We start from the raw sequence: 23,007 nt of genomic DNA, 5'->3' as shown, positions 1-23,007 counted from the left end.
AAAATCTCAGTACTGCGTGGAATAAAACAATTGTTTGAGAGCTGTCAGTTCAAGGGTCACATTCCTTAGCAGCTTAGGTTAGTGATAGAAAAGCTAAAGACAGACTTTTCTTACCATAAATGTCTCTTTATAACATTACCATCATTTGCCTTTATTCAGACTTTCATTAAATCCTGAGAATGAATTGACTCATTTGTTATCTTTTTGCATTTATGGACTCTTTTCACTTCCCCCTTAGGATTAACCCAGCACTCTAACACTTCACTCACTTTTAAATTTTAACTGTGAGTCAGGAAATTTCCACTCTTGTGGCCATATGATGCTGAACAATAGTCAATAATCCCAAGCTTACTCCAAATAGAGTATTTTATTTATCCTAAAATAAAGGTTTTTCTTTATTAAAAAGGAAAACTCAAAGAACAGGAATGGGGATCTGATTAAGCCATTTTGTATATTGACACATTTTTAGGATATATTTATCATGTTGCATTACATATTTATACCTCTGATCAAGATACTTATACATTGTTTTCATTTGGGGGTCCTGATTCTCATTCACTATACAGGTGTTTAAAGATAGTTTAATTTTCTGATATGAAGACTTAGTCTTTAAGTTATATGGGTATTAAGTATTATAGGTCAATAGTCATTTGTGTTTGTCATACATATAGTCAGACTAATCATGTTCTTTAGATACATAGTGATTGTATTCTACATAGATAGATGATCTTCATTCACTTCAAGGATCTGTAGAACTTAGCATTTAAAAAACTTAGGGTTCTGTTGATGTGAGACATGATTGGTCCTGGCAGCACCAATATATTCCTGAAAAAAATGTTGAGTATCAAAGACACTCCATTTTAAGCTGTTTTCTCTTTGGAAAAACTGGCCTTTGGTCAAGGAACTGCCCATGCAGTGACAGCTAAAAAAATGCACAATGTCTGGACAGGATAAGAAGGAAGTAGGAAACACTATCCTGAGTAAGATAATGCAGGCCCAAAAATATGAATATGGTATGTACTCACTCATTAGTGGATTCTATCCATAAACAAAGGATGTTAAGCCTATAGTTCATGAATCTAAGAAGCTAAGTAATAAGGTGAACCCAATAAAAAAACATATTTACTGGAAATTGGAAGTAGACAAGATCGCCAGAAAAAAGTTGGGAGCATGGGGGTGGGGGGGGAGTAGAGAGGAGGGCAGACGGGGGGAGAGAGGGTAGAAGGAGAGGGTTGGGGAGAGCGTGGGGGAGAGGGATGGTTGAGATGGAGGAAGGATGGATATGGGAGCAGGAAGGAAATATCTTAATTGAGGGATCCATTTTGGAGTAGGCAAAAGGCTTGGCTCTGGAGGGGTTTCTAGGAGTCCACAGGAATGACCCCAGCTAGAACCTTGGGCAGTGGAAGAGAGGGTGCCTGAACTGGCCTTGTCCTGTAGTCAGACTGATGACTATCTTGAATATCACCATAGAACTTTCGTTGGGCAACTGATGGAGACAGAGACAGAGACCATCATTGGAGCACTGGACTGATTTCCCAAGGTCAACTTGAAGAGCAGAGGAAGGGTGAATATGAGCAAGAAAGTCAGGACCAAGAGGGGTTGGTTCACCCACTGAGATAGTGTGCCTGAGATAATGGGAACTCAACAATCCAGGTGGTCTGAGACTGAACAAGCATGGGATCAAACTGGACCCTTGAATGTGGCTGACAATTGGAGCAAACTGAGAGGCCAATGATAATGGCACTGGGAATTGTCTCTACTGCATGTACTGGCTTTGGGGATCCTATTTTATTTGGATGCATACCTTCCTAAGCCTGGATGTAGGGGGCAGGGCCTTAGACTTCCCACAGGGCAGGGTGCCTTGCTCTCTCTTAGGACTGGAGGGGTGTGGGGGGGAACGGAAGGAGGGGAGGAAGTGGTAATTTTGATTGGTATCATTTTTAAAGTAATAAAAAATAGGAAGAAAAATAACTAAATCAATTTCATACATGGAGCAAGGAGCCCAGAATTCATGAGCAGGGAGCACAAGTTGGAAGCTCTGTAAGTTGCTATGTGGCAGAAAATACAGCAGTTTCCAAGTTGTCGTGCTTAGTGCAGCTGTGGTGGGGGTTTTACAAAAATCTGCTTAGTAGGTGAAAGCAAGCCAGGTGGGCAGAGGTGGGATACCTTCTGGGCCATGGACAATTTGGGCCTTTTAGACTGGTCCACCCAGTAGGTGTAGAGCTGTGTGGGATCCACATGGGGCACCAGAGGAAGATGGACACTAAAAAGAAACCCACACTAGCTCACAATTGGGTATAAAAAAGGATTATTTATTTATTTATGGGGTAAACTCACAGATCACAGTCCTCTGCAATGGGGAACACCAACCGAATCCAGCAGCCAGAAGAGAGAGTGGTATGGGAGAATTGTCTGTATTCTGTCAATCATGTTTTAAATAAATGCTGACTGGCCAGGCAGGAAGTATAGGTGGGACAACCAGACAGCAAGTAAAGGTGGAGCAATGAGAACAGGAGAATGCTGGGAAGGAGGAATCCCATTCCTCCCCAGTCCTGCTCAGATCACTGAAGAATCAAGATGTGAAGAATTTACTGAACCAGGTGACTAACATAGATAAGAATAATGGGTTAATATAAGCTACAAGAGCTAATGAGAAGCCTGAGCTAATGGGCCAATCAGTTTATAATCTTATGGAGACCTCTTTGTGTTTTTCCTTGCCGGCTGTGGGAATTGGACAGGACAGAAACCCCAACAAGCCCACTCTTCATGTTACAAGAGAGGAAGCACACACATACATTAGCATTTATAGTATAAAAGACCATACCCAAGTGAGCAGGTAACCTGAATTTTCTATAGCACTGGGCTACTATGACTCAAATGTTTTTCTCAATCATTAATGTAAATCATAGTCTACATGGCTCTTCAATATAAACTCATGTATTCTAGCTGTGTGGCATTTCCTTATTTTAGTTTTTACCATCAAAAGTCTATTTAAACTAATACAATTATTATAATCAATCAGACCATACACTTTAAGAAGTAATCATCTTCATAATAAGCCATAGGCAAAAATGTCCCATAGAATGGAATATATCCATGAGATAAACACACTACATTAAAGGCAATGGTGATCACCCACACCCATTCACAGCATACTATATACCAAAGAAAGATAGCAGCAACTAACATGGAAAGTCACAGCAGAAGCAGAAGACACTCTAGACTCTGTGGTCTTGGGGCCTCACATATTAAGATTCACCTACCTGGGAGTTGCCTTCTGATGTACAGACACCTTGAACTTCAATTGCCACTTGTTTCTCCTTTGACACAGCCACCATCATGAGTCCTCAGTTGTACCCTAACATTTAGAGGAAGAACAAACCTTGCATTTATCATGCCTTTAAAGATAGCAGCACATGAAGGATTGCCAAAAAAGATGTTTGTATTGGAATGGAAAGTCACCACAATCAACCAAAGTTGCACCATCATTGCTATATTGAAGCAATTATTTTCATGAGCAAACATCCTCAGAGTTTATCATTTCACTCCATTTTGCTTTGATAATACTCTACTTACGATTCCAGTCAGGATCAGACTGTTTCTCTGGATAGGCACTAATATTCTTATCAATTACAGCATCTCTTTCAGTCTATATCATGCCCCTGCTGTAGCTTTAAGTTTTACAATGCTGCTTTGTTCCGAACTGTATCTTTATTCCATATTCATTTTTTCACTCTAGATCGTCATAAGAATTATCAGTAATAACCATTCCATAGAGTCATTGTTATGCTATCGTAGACATTATTGTCCGAAGAAATAGTTTTATCACTCCTAAATTCTGCTAAACATAAATTCACTAGATTTAATAAGAAACAGAGATATTCTTTGATAAAATACCACAAAATAACTTTTGCCACAATTACTATTAAAATCATGGATTCATTCTGAAACCTACTTACCTAATGTCTAAAATCCACGTTATTCTCATTAATAAAGTTTTCTAGGTTAAAGCTAGAATATCTCACTATGTTCTTCTGATAGCATTCAGCTGGTTTTGTAATTCAAATTTACAAACTCTTTCAGCTTCTCACAAAATCCACACAGAGTCTTCACTTCCTGATACCAACTTACATATTAGTTACATTGTTTGCTGTGCAACAAAAGTGGATACCACATATAGAAGGGAGAGTTTATTTGGGCTTTGCAGTGCAAATTGACTTCTCTTCATGGTGAGTAAACAAAGAGCAAGCATGGCAGCAAGAACAGGGAACCAACAGAAAACATGGTGATCACATGATCATAATCAACAGGAAGCAGAGAGCCTCCAGGTAGTGTACAAAGACTTCAATATTAACTCTCTTACCAGTAAATTATTTTCTCCAGGAAGACTATATGACCCAATCCTTGTAAAGTACTTGGCACTAAGTGTTCACATTCCTAAGGCTGTGAGGGACATTTTTCATTCAAAATACAATCTTGTCCAGCTAATAAACCTTGATCATGAGCAGAAGTTGTCAACATTTGTACTGTTTTTAATTTAATTTTCATAACTCAGCAAGTTCTGGGAAAGGTTTACAGGTGGATCAGAGGTAATGTTGTCTTGTGTGAATTGTAAATCTCTATGCCTCTATTGCCCTAAAACCCTAAAAGTAGGATGCTTACTGGCCAGGCAGCAAATCTTATGTCACTACTTTCCTGTTTCTTCAGAAACAGAAAATGAAAGCCCTACAATTTCCTTGGCAAAGATAATATTGGGTGATTCTAGTTTCCACTCAGTTCTTTTAAATTGAGAAGATAGCCCCAGCTTACAGAATACTTAACAAAAACAATATATTTCATTTGTGAATAATCATTGCAAATAAATTACATGATAGACAGTACTGAGTTCAGACTGTGTGCCATTTCTAGGGTGATATCAGGTAATTTTCCTAGTATATTTGCAAATCATCACTTTGAGTTAATTTACATGTAGTTCAGAAGAATTGTAATGATTTCTAGTGTTGATTTTGACATTGAGCTTTTCTTTTTACAGACACTTCAGTAGCTATCCCTGAATTCCTGACTAACTCTGTTCTGGTGAGTGCTGTAAAATCAGGTGCAACTTGGATCAGATAATTATTTATCCATTTATTTATATTTATATGTACCCAGAGAAATTTGGAGTTCAAGGAAACACACAAAAGTCTTTGCAAGATTCTCACACATGAAACTTTTATATGACTTACATCCCCTGCCACTGTTGTCTTTAAGGGGTCATGAGAATATAAGAACATCTATGAAAAACTTGCCTCTTTGGAGACACTTAGAAGAAACTTCTAACCAGCTTTGGTAATTATCCCAAAGCAAGAACTGTCATGGCCACTGTTGTTGAAATGAAAACTGCAGTTCAGAAGGGAGATGAGGTCACAGAGCTTCAGACATTTATCTCAGAGTTGTGCTGCCTATGTGTTCCACAGACTGAATTTCAGAATGTCATAAGCTGCACACAAAGCAGAGAGTTCAGCATAGACAGACAATTCAGGTGAATATTTGGTCCCATATAGGGAGCAGAGCCAGCAAAGAAGGTAAATATGGTAAGTGTTCATATCTGGAAAAAGATTTTTAGGTTGGGTACAAATGCGAAGACATTTCATTCAAAAGATGATAAAAATTTCTGAGCCTTAATAAGCAACTAACAAAATACCTCCTCCCATTAAGAAATGCTCCATCTATCCAGTATAATGCAAAAAAAAATCTCAGGTAATTATTGAGTATCCTAAATAATCATGAAATATGAATTTGAAGGTGTTAAATGATTATAGCTATTGTAACTGAAATTTACATTTACACATCTTTCACATGAATCAAAAATGTTCAGTATGACAACACAAATTCTGGTATAACAGCGTTATGTGAATAATAAAGATTTTATTACAATCTAAAAATAATCTAATACAATAAAATCATCTAATTCTGGAAAGTTACAGAGATTTTATTGGTACAATAAAAATCATCTAATTTTGGAAAGTACCTGCTTGCTGTGTAAACATGTTTCTAGGCAGCATTACACCTAGTTATGGGGCAGGACCTGGATTTCTCCACAAAGTCAGTGGTCATATTTGATAAGGCTGCTTTCTATGTTGAACTTGGGAGCACAGTATTGTGTGAAACTGATGTAATTATAAGTCATTAACATCCCTACTCCAAGTCAAATGTGTCTTCCCTCACTGGAACATCAGTATGAGTTTTCCAGTTTTCAATGCAGGATACGGAGGCAATCCAGAGACTTGTTCCTGGTAGATAAGGATGCTACCACAGACCTAAACCAACATGCTACATTTTCTTTTTAACTTGAATTGTTACAATGTTTGATATTTCATAGGGTTTAGATGATATACCCTGAATGTATTTTTGTCTAGTTCCTTTTCAAAATCTTGATATGTTATCATTTGTTTACTTCACCAAGGTATTAGTAAACATAAGCTTTAACTTGAAATTCACAATTAAATGTTCTCTGTGCCTATGTTTATTTCTGTTAAGGTATATGTGTAATTTTCATTGAGTTCCCATTATATTTGTGAGTTTACATGAAAGAAAGTATGTAAGAATCTGTGTTTGGGGTGGTAAATGTGTTTGGGTGTTACATAGGAATTGTGCGTGCAAGTATATAAATGTCCGTGTCTGTGATTGAGTGAGCATGTGTGTGTGTATGTATGTGTTTATGAGTGTGTATATGTTTATGTACATTGGCGTGTGTATCTGTGTGTGTGTGTGTGTGTGTGTGTGTGTCTTGTGATTCTCTCTGTGTGGAGTTAGAGGAGAAACTCAGCTGTCTTTCCTCGGAGTTTTGTTTCTCTTTTTTTGAGATATTCTAACTCTCTGTATATTCAAGGCTAGATGGACAGGGAACTTCAAGGATCCACCTGTTTACCCTCTTCAATACTTGGATGATAACTGTATGCCACTAAACAAATTTTTATTAGTTGTGCAAGTCAATCTAAGGCTGCAACATACACAAGGCAAAATCATCAGCACTAGAGCTATTTTATTAACCTGGTAATTTTTAGGCCTCATTGTTATTTTGAATATTATTTTCCTAAACAATATGTGAGAGTCAAGGTAATAAAGTTAAGTATTTCATTTGATAGTTGTGTGTGATTCCTCTGAAGCATATTTGATGCCAAAATGAATATTGAGTTTGTCTTGCCCTCATCAATCCAACTTAACCACAGGCAGTTTCTCCTCGACCAAAGTATAATTTGAGTATGGCATTTTAATAAAGTTCCAGAATCTTTGTATAAGGTTGCCAGTTATGAAAAGAAACTGAATGCCAATTGTGTGCTTTAAAATATGGCTGTCATAGCTTTGTGGGGCACAAACAAATATGAATGTAAAAGCAACTCATATTTGATCAAATTTCTTATGTGTTCTCACTGGCACAATCCTTTAGGAACTTGGGGAGTCCTTTCCTAAGCTTTCTCTCAGGTCTTATCTCAACAATGAAATAGTACAACTGTCTACCCAAAACAATTATCAAAATTACATAAGTTTTCAAGTGAAAAGATTTAAGTAGCAATTTCTAGTTGCAATTCTGTTAACAGTTTTCAGTTTAACCTAGGAAATCACTAAACTCAATAAAATCTTTAATAAGTACTTACAGTGAGAATATACTTTCAGCTGTTGTAACAAATGTGGCCACATTGTGCATTCTTGTAAATAATCCTGTGTCTCTAGAATCAAGTGTTAGCCACTGAAACCTGAAGATATTGTAACCAGAAAATGCCCAACTGTCTCTTAGTGTCAATGGGGATCCAGACAGTTGTCTCTCTTTCCCCTATCTTTTCCCTCTCTACACTGAATACAGTTTGTAGTCCTTCTACCAGATTAACATATAGAGAATTCTTTCCACTTCTCAATAACTTTCAAGATGATTACACGTTCTTGAATGCTCATATATTGGAGTGATTTTTCTATGACTGTGAACAACTGTTTCTGTCCTCACAGATCTACAGTATTCTCCCGTCACTGTGGCAAGCCAAGTACTCAAGGTAGGTAAACCTGAGAAGCTCCAAACCAAAGAGAGTTTTTAAATGTTCTTTTTAAAACCATGTTATTTGGAGAAATCCTTCCATTTTTTTTATTTCATTGTTGAACATTTTTAAGTTTTATAAAGCATCAGTAAGAGAAGAAGTGTCTTCAGGTGTCAAGGCACGCAGCAATATGAAAGGTGGTGAGAATAAAATTTTGTTTCAGGTGACTTAGTCATCCTGGAAAATCTATGGGAAATATGATGTAAGGTGGTTTATTTTCATTGTATTTAAACCCAATATGTTTTGGAAAAAATATTTCTGATGTACTATAATCCCTGGTGCACAAGGAAGCTAATAGGATTGAACCTAAACTCAGGATACATATCATTCTTCCAATAAGATGAGTTCCAGAGACATAATGCCTGTATTAGTTTAAGAGCCGAAAGAAGGATCTTGTCTGGTGTCAAACAGGTAGCATAGAAGTCATTTGAGCTATAAGATGCCTCCTGGTTCTTGTGGTGGATTCATGTGGGAGCCTGTGGCTATACATATAATTAAGTGGCAATTAGAAAATTAAATACCCCTGATGTACTTGTGAAAGTTTAATAGGGTATAGTTCAACAGCTAATGTAGGGCACCAGGTTATTAATGACTTCCAATTGGCAGATTTCTTGGTAGAAAAACAGGGTTTACACTTTTTCTATTAAAAAGACAGTCCTGCATACTTAGTATCACATGGCTTGCCTGGAGATGTGTGGGTGAAAGGGCCTTTGTGCACCCAACAGGGTAAGTATCACAAAGGTTCTGGATGGCATTCTAATGGGCATCATAATAAACTTACAATTTGCATCACAGGTATATCCATGGATCTTTCATGATTATGTCATGATCTATGCCTGCGATTACATGACATTTAGAGAGACATGTAGAGACTCCAACTTCATATCAATCAGATCTAAATAACCTTTCCAACAATTCCTATTACATTTTGTGATGGATGGTAGTCTACCAACAATAAAAAAACCTATGTGGAATACATAGATAAACTACTCATTGAGATTCACAAATAAAACTCAATAGAGACAATAAAGAAAAAACTTTGTGGATTATGACAAACTCAGGAACCCAGAGGATTACTTGGAGATATGCTTAAAGTTCCAGGCCAGCATACATTGCAAAGTGAGACCCTTCCTAAAGTCCTCCACCAACAAAATAGAAATATAAAATTGCATTTTACCATTGTAACTCCAAAACTGTGTCATTGATAATAATGTTCTGCTGTATTCCTGAATGAGGTAAAATTGTCAGAAGATGAGTTTCTTTCAATGTTAACCTGTTAGAGACTGGACAATTGCTGACCTATGTTGCGATTTGCCTAATTAGGCTTACAATGTAAAAACACATATTTTAAGTTTTTCTATTTTATTTTTTTCACCGGGTTTTGTGAATTCCTTGATCTTTCATTTACACTTCTGCAGAGAATAGCAGCATGTCAGTATCAGCTAAGGTTGTGTACTCTTAAAGAAAGTGGGGGAAATCTAAAATGAGATATTACCTTTATTGTGAACTTTGAAGGCAAAGCCACAGATTGAAATTTAAATTTATATTATTTCCAGTAATACAGAGACTTCCAAAATATTGGCTACAATGTGATCACAGTTTCCATTCTGTAAGATGACTACTTAACCCAATGGTTACAAATAGTTGTTTTCTACTTTATATTTCTGCTATGACATCATCATGATCCAAGCACTATATCCAACAAAAGCACTGTCATCCTTACCCTGTTTATTCCTTACTGAGGATGTGCACTTGAATACTTCAGCAGTCTTATGAAGAGTTATTATTATTTACAAATTAAATTTTATTTGAGGCAATTATACATATTGGCTTTGCAATCAGAAGCTTAAACAATTCTGGCACATCCATATTATAGTTATAGAAATTTCAATTAATTGTTTTGCTTAACCAAGTGATTTTTGCAATAATTCATACAAATAAAGATGCTAAATGACAGAATGAATCTCAAGTATTTGGCAATTGGAATAGTGTTCTTACTTCAGAGTACCATCGGATTTCTGGGAAATTTTTCTCTTCTTTCCTACTACCTCATCCATTACTGTATTGATCAGAAGTTAAAGACCAAGGATTTGATTTTCACACATCTGTTCACAGCCAACTTCTTGGTCATTGTTTCCAGTGGTATGTTAGTAACAATACAGGCTTTTGGAATGAAATGGCTTGTCAGTGATTTTGGCTGCAATCTTCTTTTGTATATTCAAAGACTTGGCAGAAACATGTCCGTTGGTACTATCTGTTTTTTGAGTGTCTTTCAGGCTGTCACCATCAGTCCAAGTGACTCCTGTTGGAAGTATTTGAAAGTCAAAGCTCCAAAGTTCATAGGACCCTCCATTTCCCTCTGCTGGGTCATATATATGATCATAAATTTGATTTTCCCTGTGTATTTGTATATTAAAGGGGACAGCAAAAATCAGACACTCAAAAGATATTCAAAATATTGCTCCACTGTAGGTTATAATGAAGTCACAAGCTGGTTGTTTACAGCTTTCTGTATATTACCTGAAATTTTGCTTTCTATGATTATTGCCTGGTCTGGTGGATTCATGGTTGTCATTCTGTACAGGCACAAGCAAAGGGTTCAACATATCCATAGCTCTCATGTTTCCATCAGGGTATCCCCTGAGACTAGAGCCACTAAAAGCATCCTGATCCTAGTGTTCACCTTTCTAGGTTTCTATGCCCTCTCCGCTATCTTACGGGGTTGGATTGCTCTTGAATATAATAGTGGATGGTGGCTAGTGAACATCACAACCATGATTTCTATGTGCTTCCCCACACTTGGCCCTTTTATTATGAATCATAACTCTGTCATTATACATAAATTCCTTTTTTTCTGCATGAAAAATTGAAATAGCGTGTAATTATATAAGTACTAAGATTTGATAATATTTTTGTACATTATCTAATAATTTGTTCATTAATTTTCTTCAAAATTCAACATATAAATTAATGTAGAATCCATTTGTCATCCTAAGGTAAGCTGTAATCTGTGGTTGAACTTCTTTGTTTATTTTTGAACCATTAGGTGGAACATACTGGCCTGTACCAGATATACAGTGCTCCATATATAGAAATTATAAGCACTGCTTATAATTATATTATATATATGGAAAATTGAGCGAGTCAATCACTCGACGTGTATTTCCAGGAAGTGAATGATGGAGAAATATATGCATTAGAAACCTTTGTCAGAAGCAAACAGTGATATATAATGATACAAACTGATATAAATAATAAATTTACTTGACTCAATCATGCTTATTATTACTTATACATAGATGCTCCTATCTACTTATTCATTGAATTTGTGTAAGCAACATCTTTGAAAGAGACTGTATATATCAATCTCTAGAGTTAAAGACAAAATAGTTTTTGTCCTTAAAGAAAAAAGTTCACATCCCTCCCTAAGTCAAGGATTATGACAGGTTTTCTAGACATCATCTTTATAAGTCTGTTTTCCTCAGGAACTCCTATGGAAGCTATCATCAACTGCATGTAACCTGTTTACCCACTTCACACCATTGGGATGGGAAATGGTGGGGGAAAGGAAAAGTCCTCATGAGAGTGTTTTTGCTATGAGTTTTTACACAAATGTTCAACACCTCTGCTTCTTTTTAAAGAATCTTATGCTTCCAGTCAAAGTGTGTTAAATGTTTACAGAATAATATTCAATGTTCAACAAGTATGAAAATTGCATTGTGATTACAAATAAAATGGTTCAATAATCTAGGTGTCTTTTAGATATTAGGACTCAATTTTTCTCAGTTAGACTCTGTATGTCTTTAGAGGGAGTCTCTTTTTGAGAGAATCAGTTCATTTAAACCACAGTGTAGAAATTTTCAATTATTCATACAGTTGTGACACCAACAAGAGAAAGGTTTGGTTCTTGAAATAAAATCCTTTTATACTATAATATTCCAAGGTTATGAAGATGTGATGATAAAAGAAAGATATTCAATGTTGAATATTTAGCATGTATACAACTGCTTTATGTGTAGAATACATGTTTCAAAAATAGAATTTTGAAATATGTGATTAGAAATATCTATTCAAAAAAAGAAGGCAAAGGCTAATAGTGGTCATTCTGATCACAAAGGGATAAAATTTGTGATTGTTTTACAGTGAGGAGTAATTTAATAGACACTTTTTTTTTCTAGAGGAACATATCAAAAAAACCAATAGATGAGTGAAGTCAAGAATACAGTAGAACTGTTTTTTTATAAAGACAAATGATATTTACTATTTGTTATGATCCAGCTGCCCTCACTCCCCCTTACTGACAGCAGAACTTCCTTGTAGTCTGTAATTGACAAGGATGTTTGTGTTCTTTCTGGCCCGTGGGTCTCCACAGAAGGAGTAGAGGTATAAAAGGTTGCTGGGCAAAATAAAGGCTGCTGTTCTTCCACCTGAAAAGAAGCCTCTGTGTCTCAATTCTGGCACCCCCCCACACACCAGTCTTGGCTATCCAGGCTGTGCTGGCTGCAGCAAGTGGAGGTACCACCGAGATCTGGAAAGTGGGGATACATGAACGGGGTTGCTAGAACCGCTGGCTAAATCAAAGAGCATATTGGGGAAGGTAAAGTGTTTTTATTTTTAATCCTCAGATATAATTCTGAGGGACATCCTCCGAAAGATAAGCAAGTATAAAGAGGCGGGAGGGTGAATTGAAAGGCCTTAAAAAATTAACTGAAATTCTTAAAGCAACAAGGCACAGAAGTAACAAGGAAGACAGCCAAAGATTTTGTACAGGATGGGGTTTAAATGATCCAGACTGGGAACAAGCCAAGTCAGATTAAAAGGGGTATGTGTGTCTTTATCCCCAGAGATGCTCTGAGGGATGCCCTCTGGCAGATTGGCCAGTAGGGAAGCAAAAAAGAGGAGGAAGGAAAGTGAATTGAGGGCCTCAAAAGATAGAATATGTAGAGATATGTTATTGTGTTGATTATGTTGTCTTTTGTGTTCTGGACTGGAGAAAGACATTTGATTCTGGAAACTGCTAAGAAAGGTATTTTGACTTTAAAATACAGGCCTAAGGATTTGATGCTTTGGAAAAGAGGTTTTGCTTTTGTCTCCACAGAGGATGAGAACCTGTGGATTCATTGCAAAATTATGTGGTTTGAATCCACAAACCCCCGAGACCCCCAAAAATGTTGATGTAAAATACTCCCAAGAATGCAGCGCCCCCGCTCAGCAGGAAGTAGCCAGACAGGTTGATGATGCCCAAATTCCCTAAAAGATTGTTAAAGTAGGGCCCCTTCAATGGTTCCGGAGCAGCAGCAGCAAGCCTACTTCCCTGAGTTCTGCTCCACTCCATGCAGCAGTTTGGATCCAGAGTGAGTGCAGCTGGGGCCAGAAGGCAGCTGGAGCAGAGCTTTGCCACCACAGCTACTGCTGCCGCACTTGCTCTCTCACAGCCTGTGCAGACGGCTGAACTGTCAACCAGCTTGCTGAAAAGAGTCAGCAATGTTTTGAACATATTCAATTGGGCATACTGACCTTGAACCAACAAGTAGCTCTGGTTCAGGAGCAAGAGGACTATCTTTGGACTTTTGAACAATTAATCATATTATATGAGTTACTCATGGCACTGTATTACATGCTTCTGCTACTGTTATGGAACACAACCGTCATACGACAGGAGTTTGGAATACTGCTTTCATTAATTTTACCACCCAGTTAGTGCATGCTAGATGGTTGCAGTGCTGGTCTGGCTCCTTTGCACTATCAGTCCTGGGGATACTTGGTTTAAGGCTATGTGTCTGGGTAGCCATGGATGGGTAATACTTTGGGGGCAGAACGCTACATAAGACAGGGAATATTAGAGGGCTATTCCCCATGACAGGCAAGGTATTATAAAATAAAATGGGGGGAGTTGTTGTGATCCAGCTGCCCTCACTCCCCCTGACTGACAGCAGAACTTCCTTGTGGTCTGTAATTGACAAGGATGTTTGTGTTCTTTCTGGCCCTTGGGTCTCCACAGAAGGAGTAGAGGTATAAAAGGTTGCTGGGCAAAATAAAGGCTGCTGTTCTTCCACCTGAAAAGAAGCCTCTGTGTCTCAATCCCAGCACCCCCCACCAGTCTTGGCTATCCAGGCTGCACTGGCTGCAACAACTATTCATGCAAAGAACCTATAAGACACCATATAAACTAGACATGTGAGTAATTAGCACAAGTAACTGGTAGCAAAACAGAAGAATGATAATGATATATCAAATTACTTATTTTATAAGTATCAACTACATCTATTATATTTCATGAAGAAGAATGTATAAATTGCAACTGATGACATTTCCTATATAAGTGTGATGTGATTTGAGTGATGTTCACTGACTTATGCTTCTAGGTTCCGGGTTAAGAACACCATTAGTGATCCAGATTTTTTTCCACCTGAGCAGCCAATGGAAGCCACAGCTCTGAGTAGTCAGAAAGAGAAGGTGGCTCAGAGGAACAGGGAAAATCGGGCTTTGGATGATGTGAAGAGTCTGAACCATGTGTATAAGTTTTCTTTTTTTATGTTGTTATATTTATTCATTTTCTACTTAAATAAAAAATCTTTATTGATAATTGTTTTGTCTTGTTATTATATTTTATAACTCATGTGTCTACTAAATAAAATATGACAGAATTTAGTTGAGAACTTAGTCAGCTGGTTGGTCTTTTAACCCCTAAAGTCCATCAGGAAGTAGAATAACAGGTATTATAAACAATAATTTGTATGATATTTGATAACTGTATTGAACCTCAGTTCTCCTTAAATATGCCTCAGTTTCCTTATCTTAATACTTTAAACAAAAATGTTATCCCTAGATGATAGAAATCTTCCCTTTTTTTACTTTATAAATAATACCAATCAAAATTTCCACTTCCTCCCATCCTCCCATGTCCCTCCCACTCCGCCCCCACACCCTCACGCCCACCCCTTCCACTCCTAAGAGAGGGCAGGGAGATTGTGTGTGCCTGGTTAATTGTAATTAAAAAGGCTACTGCCTAATACCCCCCCACACACACCCAGGCAGCTCTCCAGGAATGAATGCTCTTCTAGGGCTAGTAGTTAATAATGGGTTAGAGTTTCTCTGGTAGGCCAATCTAAGACAGGCTCAGTCTAGTTCCTGAGCCCTCCTAAGACAGAGTCAACAGGACTGAGCAAAGAACTCTAGCTCCCACTGAGCACCCTATTTAATAAATAAAAATGGTGGATATGTAGAAAGTTCAGGCCTACAAGACCAAAAAAAGCCAAACTGGAGTCTACCTGGAGCTGTCAAAGGCCCTGTCTGTGCCTAGCCAATAAGAAGCAACCAAGCAGTGATTCCTGTGCACCTAACAACAGGTGCTTTCAAAGGTCCTGCTCATGCCTAGTCAATGAGAAATGAGCATGAGATGTCAACTGTCAATGAATCATAATGTATAAGTACTAGGAGGTTATTGTGTAAGTCCCCCCATTTTTAATAAACAAGTCTTCTCTAAGCTTTCTACCTGACTCTAAGTATCTGTGTTCATTGATGTTATGCCTTTTCACCCCTTTCCCCAAGGAAGACATTAGGACCCAATAATATGTCTTCATATCCAGTGTTAGCTAAAGTGAGGATGAATGTTTTACCACATTCTAACTAAAGCAAAAGATTTTATGCTTCTTGTTCCATCAGCTTCTTTCCATAGCTGACTATACCAACTAGTCTTTTATTGTAATAAGCCATATCCTAAAATCAATCACTTTCTTTGTTCCCAACATATTCCAATGAATTGGTGACTTTCAGTTATATCTGGGAAGCAATGTCTTTCAGATATTTCAGAAGTGATTTTATTTCAAACTTTGCTATTGGCCTAAAATCCCCTAAGGTGGGTTGTTAGTGGACAGAATCCAAATGTTAAATCAAGAAATTTCAATTTCTTGATGAATTAATGAACAATTAATAATATTGTTTTCTTTATTAAATATAATTGTAGAATTCACTGATATTGATTCAGTGCTTTTAGATTGAGAAGTTAGCATTAGTTTATGTAATACTTAGGAAATATGTGACTTCATTTTTAGAAATGCTACCTATGTAAACTCTTCTAAGAGAGGGCTCTGCTCAGAATTCCTGTTATTTCTTGAGCAAGAAATCTATCTTCTATCCTAATTCTACATCAGCATTTCTAATTATTTTGCATTAGGTTTTTCAAAGACTGAAATAATTCCTACTTCAGATTATGACATGCCTTTTATTTTACTGAAATTTCATCAGGTATTCTAGAATTAATGAATAACTACATTTGTCTTCATGGTGATTTAAATGTCCCAAGTAGATTTCAGAGACTTAACAGCTTAATTGTTGGGTAAAATAACTTTTGTAGGCTGGAGTCTTTTGAACCACTCAGACTTCTGTACTTATATCTCATATGACAGACATATTTTGTACAACTTCTACATGAAATGTTTTGCCTTTGGGAACAGTTAAACAGTAAGTACCTTGCCAAGCCTGATATTTCCTTGGGGACTCTCACAACTCTTACAAATCATAATTGTTTTTGGTAAGTATCTAAACAAAAGTTCCAGAAAACTTTTTACCTCCTAATGCCAGTGGAGAATTGACCACTGAAAGTGAAACCAAAATTGAAGTTCAGAAGGAAACTGAAGTCACAGAACCACAGAACTTTGTCCCGGGTCTCAACCTCCCTCCCAGTGCTACCTGTGGTACAGTAACATTTTGGAGATGAACCTACTATCCTTCAGAGTAGGGGAACAGATGAGTGTCTTTTATTAGAGGAAGTGATGTTTACAGTAAGATTAAATAAATGAAACTACAGTAAAGGAATAAACCTGGTGTTATGTTTTATTAACTTTGGTAATTTGAAAGAGTCATAAATATTTCTCCCAAGCTTTCACATTTCCCATAGAAATAATGAGGATATGTCACAGTATTACTTTCAAGATCTTGCTTTTAAATGCATCCACTTATCACAGTTATGGTAAATCTCCCTAAAATTACACCTTCTGAGAAAATGCAGTCTCTTGGATGCATTGTTGACAGTAAGAAAGCAGCTTTCTTACAGGTACCAATATCAAGCTCTCTGTTGTATTCAGCAGTGAGTTGTGTCTATGCCATACTATCTCAATACAAATTAGTTTTCATGTTGTATATATAAAAGTAAAAGGGCAATGATTCATTTCATAGTTACAACTGTGCTTCTTTTCTTGGAATCAAAACCAAAAAATATATCTGATTCAGATTGAATGTGTATTGGGACACTTTCCTATATCTGTGAACAATATAGTTTTACAGTATGAGATCCATTTATGATACAATGATATTTATGAGGAAAAGTTGTATGTAGGTTGAGTTTTTGGAATTCTGCCTGGCATAGTATTTCTAAGCTCAGACTTAGGATAAATCTCTTTGGGTACAGACTGGTAATCATGTTTTTTAACTCTCCTTATTGCCCGCAATAACCATCTATCATTCTCGAAGCCATCTATCAACTGTTCTCAAAGGTCTTTTTCTCACAGTGAACAGAAAACCCTTGTCCACATCAAACAATTATGCAAATCAGAGTAGGTACTTGAGCATTATTATAGCAGGATTGTAATATAGATGAACACATTCAGAACAACATGATGTGCATAGAATCAACTGCTCTATGAGAGTAGAAAAAAGATCAATAAATTATTCAAAGTAAACTTGGTATGATCCTGGATTGTCACATTTATTAGCAGTATTCAATTTAATCTTTTGCCATGAAGAAGCTTTAGATACCCATCAGAGTAAGTACCTTATTTTAGTTGATGTTTTAAATGTGTTCACAATGTGTGTTTCTGTACAGATCCTGTGGTTCAGAAGACACATGTTAGTCACTGTCAGCTTTCAAACTTACTCCACATTTGTGAAGTATGAGTGCACACATCTCAGTGTGCAGACATAATTTGTGTGTTTTCTCTTTCCATTGCATCATCGCTTCCTTGTTTAAACTGAAGGATTGTGGCAAATATTGCACTTAGTTTTCAGTCATAGAGTACATTTCATTTCTAAGACATCATTTTTAAAAAATGAATCCGGTGTCTTGTCAGCTAGTTTTAAGAAGATTTAAAACATTCTTTTTTTCCCCTAGATATGGCAAGTTGATCACATCCATATCGCCTTGCTTTGAGTGTGATTCACTGTCAGTTAATGCAGAACTGCAGGTGAGTGGCACTTTGAAGTATTTTGAGAACAGAAGACTTTTAACTTTTCTGAGTGATCATGCATCTGTTGGTGAGCATCATTTTTTACAGTGTATATGGTTCTAAAGTGATCCACAAAACACATAAATGAATCTAGTTATTAAGGTCAATTTTCTAATGAACCTCCTAAGGGCTCTTACTATGTATCTTCAGTAAATTCACAGTTCTTCAACCTTGGACTCATAACATGTCTTTAGAATGACCAGCAAGAAATCAAATACATTCAATGAACCTTATCAACAACTCAATTCTTTTCTATGATATATTAGTAAAAAAAAATGGTGTTCAAACTGAAGTCAGAAAAGCAAAAGAGCCAGACACTGGCTCTTACCTCTAACTTTGTCCAAAATGATAATTCTGCCTCCAGGAATGTCAGAATGAGACTGTGTTTGAGAGCTGTCTCCTCCTGTTTTATATTCTTCTCCAGGATTAAAGAAGTATACCACTATCACCAGGTTTCTATGGCAAACTAATGTGGCTACTGGGATCAAAGTTGTATGTCACCACTGCCTGGAGAGTAACGTTGACCAGTGAAGCTGTTTTACTCTCTGAACTTTAGGTAAGCTTTATTTATTAAAATACAAATAAAATATTCCTACAAGTATCTGTGTTACTTGTCATCTACAAAAATGAGTCTTACGAAAACTGAGAGATTAATTAATGGGTATAATAATAATTAAGTGTCAGTTTAATACAATGTCCTTTTATCTGAGTGATAGTGGTAGTTTCTTACAATAGGATTATGATCTGTTTTTAGGGGACAGTGGATATAAAGTGGAATTGAGTTAAAACACTTGTAATACATAGGTGTAGATAAACAATAGAAGAAAATGAAGACATGAATAAAATATAATGAATCTTTTGAAAATGTTTGTAAATTTGACTTTCGCAAATACAATGTAAATAACTACCTGTAGCCCAAGCTGTCTAATATTTCCTTTTGGGTACTCCTCACCCTCGCAGACACCCTGGGTTGTCGTGTATCAGTCTCCATGGTTATTATTTTTATCCTAACTGTTCATCCTTTGCCATATCCTTGACTGATATAGTCTGAATGTTATTTTCTCCCAAAAGAAAAACATCTTGAATTTTGAAGTGGCAGTATTTTAGAATATAATTGAAACATTAGAAAGTTGAACCTAACTAAAAGATAAGGCTGTGAGTCATTACAGGTTAGGCTCTTGGTTCCCAACTCTTTTCAGATCTTTGGAAACCTTGCAGTGATATTTAAATAGAGTTTTTCTTCTTTGCAATGTCATATTTTCATCATGTCAAGCATATGCTTCACATTGTCACTTTGTATAACTATTAAGTAATTTTTCAGGCTTTCATTGTTCTTTTTCACTGACATTTCTAGAAATCTGGTTGATGGTGTAAGTAAGTTCCAAAGACTCATCTTCTCTACATAATAACAGCTCTGACTTTCCTACCCCTAATAAAGACAGCAAAGAGGCAGTATTGTCTACTGAATGAGGGTGACATCATTGGTGATGGAGGAATTCAGGAAAAAGCTGTCTTGACTAATCTAAAAAGAATGAGAGAGATAGTGTTTCATACCCAGATGAGGAAATGGCAAGCCTGTACTTAGATTGTAAGTCTGTTTCATAATCCCTGTATAAATATACTTAGTCTTTTTCAACTATGGGTTTTTGCTTAAAACCTATGCAGGTGTTATTCCTACTTTCAGACCTGATTGAATATAGATATTAGAAAGATAAGAGCAGAAGGGCCTTGTACCTTTGAAATAACTGCAGTTAAATTGATTACGAGTTTGTGAATGTCACTGAGTTTGCAACACTGGTGTGCTGGAGCAGTTTTGAGATAAGCGAGGTTTTCTGTAGTGAGTGTTCATGTCTTAATAAGCAACTTAGTTTGCAGTGTTTTTGCCTTTGGAATGAAGCTTCCTTTGGATGTCTATTATCTTAGGGTTTTATTGCTCTGTAGAGACACCATGACCAAGGAAACTCACTAAAGAAAAGACATTTAATTGGGTTGGCTCACTTACAGTTTCAAAGATTAATGCCATTATAATCAAGGGGGAAGCATGTCAGCCTACAGGCAAACAATAGCTGAGAGTCCTGCATCTTACAGACAACATGAAGTCAACTCACTGATTGGTCAGTATTCTAAACAGAGAAAACCTCAAGGCCTGCCCACATACTTTCTCCATAACTCCATACTCACTCGAACAAAGCCACACCTGCTAATAGGGTACCTTGCTATGTGATTATTGGGTTGATTATATACAAACTATGACATTTATGAAATATGTGGAGCAGCCAAGATAGAATATATCATTCCACCTGATGACAAAGTAGCAATACTTTGGTCAAAACATATTAAGCAAGTTCTCCTCAAGGCAGCTTGTCACAAGGAAAGACTGTAAAAATGTCAATTAAAATATCAAAAGGCCTATGTTCTATTGTTCAGCTATTGTTAGGTGCATATTACACCAACTAAACTTATCCTGAAGCCTCATAAAATTTATCAAAGAAAGATGAGTTTCTTCACCACAAAACATTCCGTATTATTTGCAAACATTTGATCCTGTGATCTGCAATTTATATATAATCACATCAGGGTTTTTGTATCCTTTTTCCATAGAAAGCAGGGACTGGACAGGTAAAAGTCCTGGCTCTAAGAATGAAGGGGCCAAAACTGGGAAAAGACAGAGTTAAGATTGTTGTGATGTTTACCAACAATGTATTTCTACCATAGGCTAGAGCAATACAAACATATAAGATTGCAGAGAAGGTATAAAACGTCAGAAACGTGGACACTAGGGCCAAGATGCTGTGGGTGGCTCTCAACTCAATGGATCTTCTGTGGGAAACATGAGTGTTGTGGATGTATTGGACTCGCTGCTTGTGCCTGTACAGATTGACAATCATAGAACTGCTGGACCAGGTGATGAGGACAGAAATTAAAAGTTCTGGAAACATAAAGAAAGCTATATATAAGGAGACTGTGGTTTTGTCATGACCAACAACAGAATAGTGTTCAAAATTTGTCTCTGTTGTTATGTTTTTCTTATTAAATTTTACAGATATGTACACAGGAAAAATGGCATTTACCATGATGTAAAAGATCCAACACATAGAAATGAAGAGGCCGGTGTTACTTGGAGAATTGACTTTAAGTTTTTTCCAGCAGGATCTCTCATGGCTGATCATGATGGCCTGGAAGACACTCAAGAGGCAAGTGGTGGCAATGGACATGCTCCTGAAAACTCTAAGAATATACAGAAATAGTTGATAGCTCCAATCATTGAAAAATTGTTTCAAATCAAATAGTTCCAGAGTGTTGGGCAATCCTTTAAAAAGCAGAATCAAGGAATTGACCATAAACATGTGCATGAGAATCAAATCCACAGGCTTTAACTTTCTTTTATTTTGGTGAAACACTAGATTGTCAAAAAGAAGATAAAAGTTTCCCAGTGTTCCCACTGTAGTCTGTAATAAGAATATTATTCCTATTGCCACGTTCCTAGAATCCATTTTTCAGTGAGCTCCTATTACTTCAAATTACTCTGACAGTCATCGTTTAAAGTGATAAACTTTTTGTACATAGCGCAGTGAGGTACACTAAGACAAAGAGGTCACATTAGCTCAATAGTAGAAATGCAGTATGGACAACAAAGCAAGGCCCTTCCAAACTCCACCTCAAAGTTATCTTTTCATAAATAAGGAATTTTAGTGTAACTGCTGACTTCTTCAGATTCATATAATTACATAGAGGTTTCTCATTTAATTTTTTAAAGAAAGCAACATTTTATGTGCATTGCAAAGTTATCTTGGGAGAAGCAATGGCTGGTGAGTTACAAATGGGAATGAAACTGAATTCAACATGTCTACCCATATTGGAGGAAAAAACTTCTGTTGTCATCCTCTCCTTTGAAGAAATCCATTGTGAATTGATTTCTTGTGTCACTTTAAACAGAAAAATAGAAATGTTAGAATCAGTAAATTTTTCAATTATAAATTAATAAAAATAGAACTAACTACCATGTTCAAATTTTAAGGCCAATGTGGTTGCATTAAGATTGAGATCTCTTCATATTTCAAAAATACTCATATTCACACTTGTATCTAGATCATTATGGCTAATATGAGGAGAGTTTAGTGAGAGGATGGGTTCTGAGAGGGTTTGTAGCAAAATGCATAACTGAGTGAAAATATGTAATCCATTCCAACAGAAATTTGGAAACCCTGTGTTCAACGAGAAATGAATAAGGGGAAGAATTCAACTGTTCTTTGAGTATGCAATTTCTGCTGTCATCAATAAATATAAATGTTAAAAAAATTGTTTCAAATACGCATCTTTTGGCAAGAATGGATATACTCTAGAATTTCAGGTACTTCCTGTGGTGTTCATATTGCTTCAAAGAATTTCCAAATGAATGTCTGTGTGTAGGCACAACATATACAACTTCACTTTAATGAGGAATGTTCATAGACACTGCTCATAATTTATATTTTAGTAATAGTTTGAAAGCAAAGACATGAATACATACATGAATTTAGAAATATAGTTGTTCACTCATGTTCATGCCAATGGTGTCCTTTTCAATGTTGTACATGAAACCAGCAATATGTTTAGAAAACTCAGACACACTAAATACACCTGAGAAATATTTGAATTCTTGGTTAAGTTTCAATTCATACAAATCACCACATGTGGAAGGAGTGTTCTCTCTTCCTAAAAAGACTGTAGAAATA

At 36.5% G+C, this 23,007-nt stretch overlaps 3 protein-coding genes across 3 annotated transcripts in view; 1 reads left to right on the top strand and 2 right to left on the bottom strand.

Moving 5' to 3' along the window:
* LOC142832944 (uncharacterized) overlaps positions 1 to 23,007 on the bottom strand; it is a 776,034-nt gene that overhangs the window by 339,888 nt on the left and 413,139 nt on the right. The window lies entirely within an intron of this gene.
* LOC142837677 (vomeronasal type-1 receptor 4-like) lies at positions 10,028 to 10,939 on the top strand. The gene has a single exon (XM_075952927.1). The coding sequence runs from the start codon at positions 10,028 to 10,030 to the stop codon at positions 10,937 to 10,939; it is 912 nt and encodes a 303-aa protein (XP_075809042.1).
* On the bottom strand, positions 19,752 to 21,786 carry LOC142837673 (vomeronasal type-1 receptor 4-like). The gene is made up of 2 exons (XM_075952911.1): positions 20,986 to 21,786; positions 19,752 to 19,814 (listed from the first exon to the last, which is right to left on the bottom strand). The coding sequence occupies exons 1-2, from the start codon at positions 21,784 to 21,786 to the stop codon at positions 19,752 to 19,754; spliced, it is 864 nt and encodes a 287-aa protein (XP_075809026.1).

This window comes from Microtus pennsylvanicus, chromosome 1 (genome assembly GCF_037038515.1).
Source record: "Microtus pennsylvanicus isolate mMicPen1 chromosome 1, mMicPen1.hap1, whole genome shotgun sequence".
Taxonomy (NCBI): Eukaryota; Metazoa; Chordata; class Mammalia; order Rodentia; family Cricetidae; genus Microtus; species Microtus pennsylvanicus.
Note: the sequence above shows the minus strand (reverse complement) of the source record. Positions and strands in the feature narration are given on the sequence as shown.

Bases quoted from the DNA above. Each gene is read 5' to 3' on its own strand.
- LOC142837673 (XM_075952911.1), bottom strand. From the start codon at position 21,786: ATGGATTCTAGGAACGTGGCAATAGGAATAATATTCTTATTACAGACT. The intron at 19,815-20,985 runs GTAAACATCACA...CATTCTTTTTAG, and splicing joins ATGGTAGAAATACATTGTTG to ATTAGTCAAGACAGCTTTTT.
- LOC142837677 (XM_075952927.1), top strand. From the start codon at position 10,028: ATGAATCTCAAGTATTTGGCAATTGGAATAGTGTTCTTACTTCAGAGT.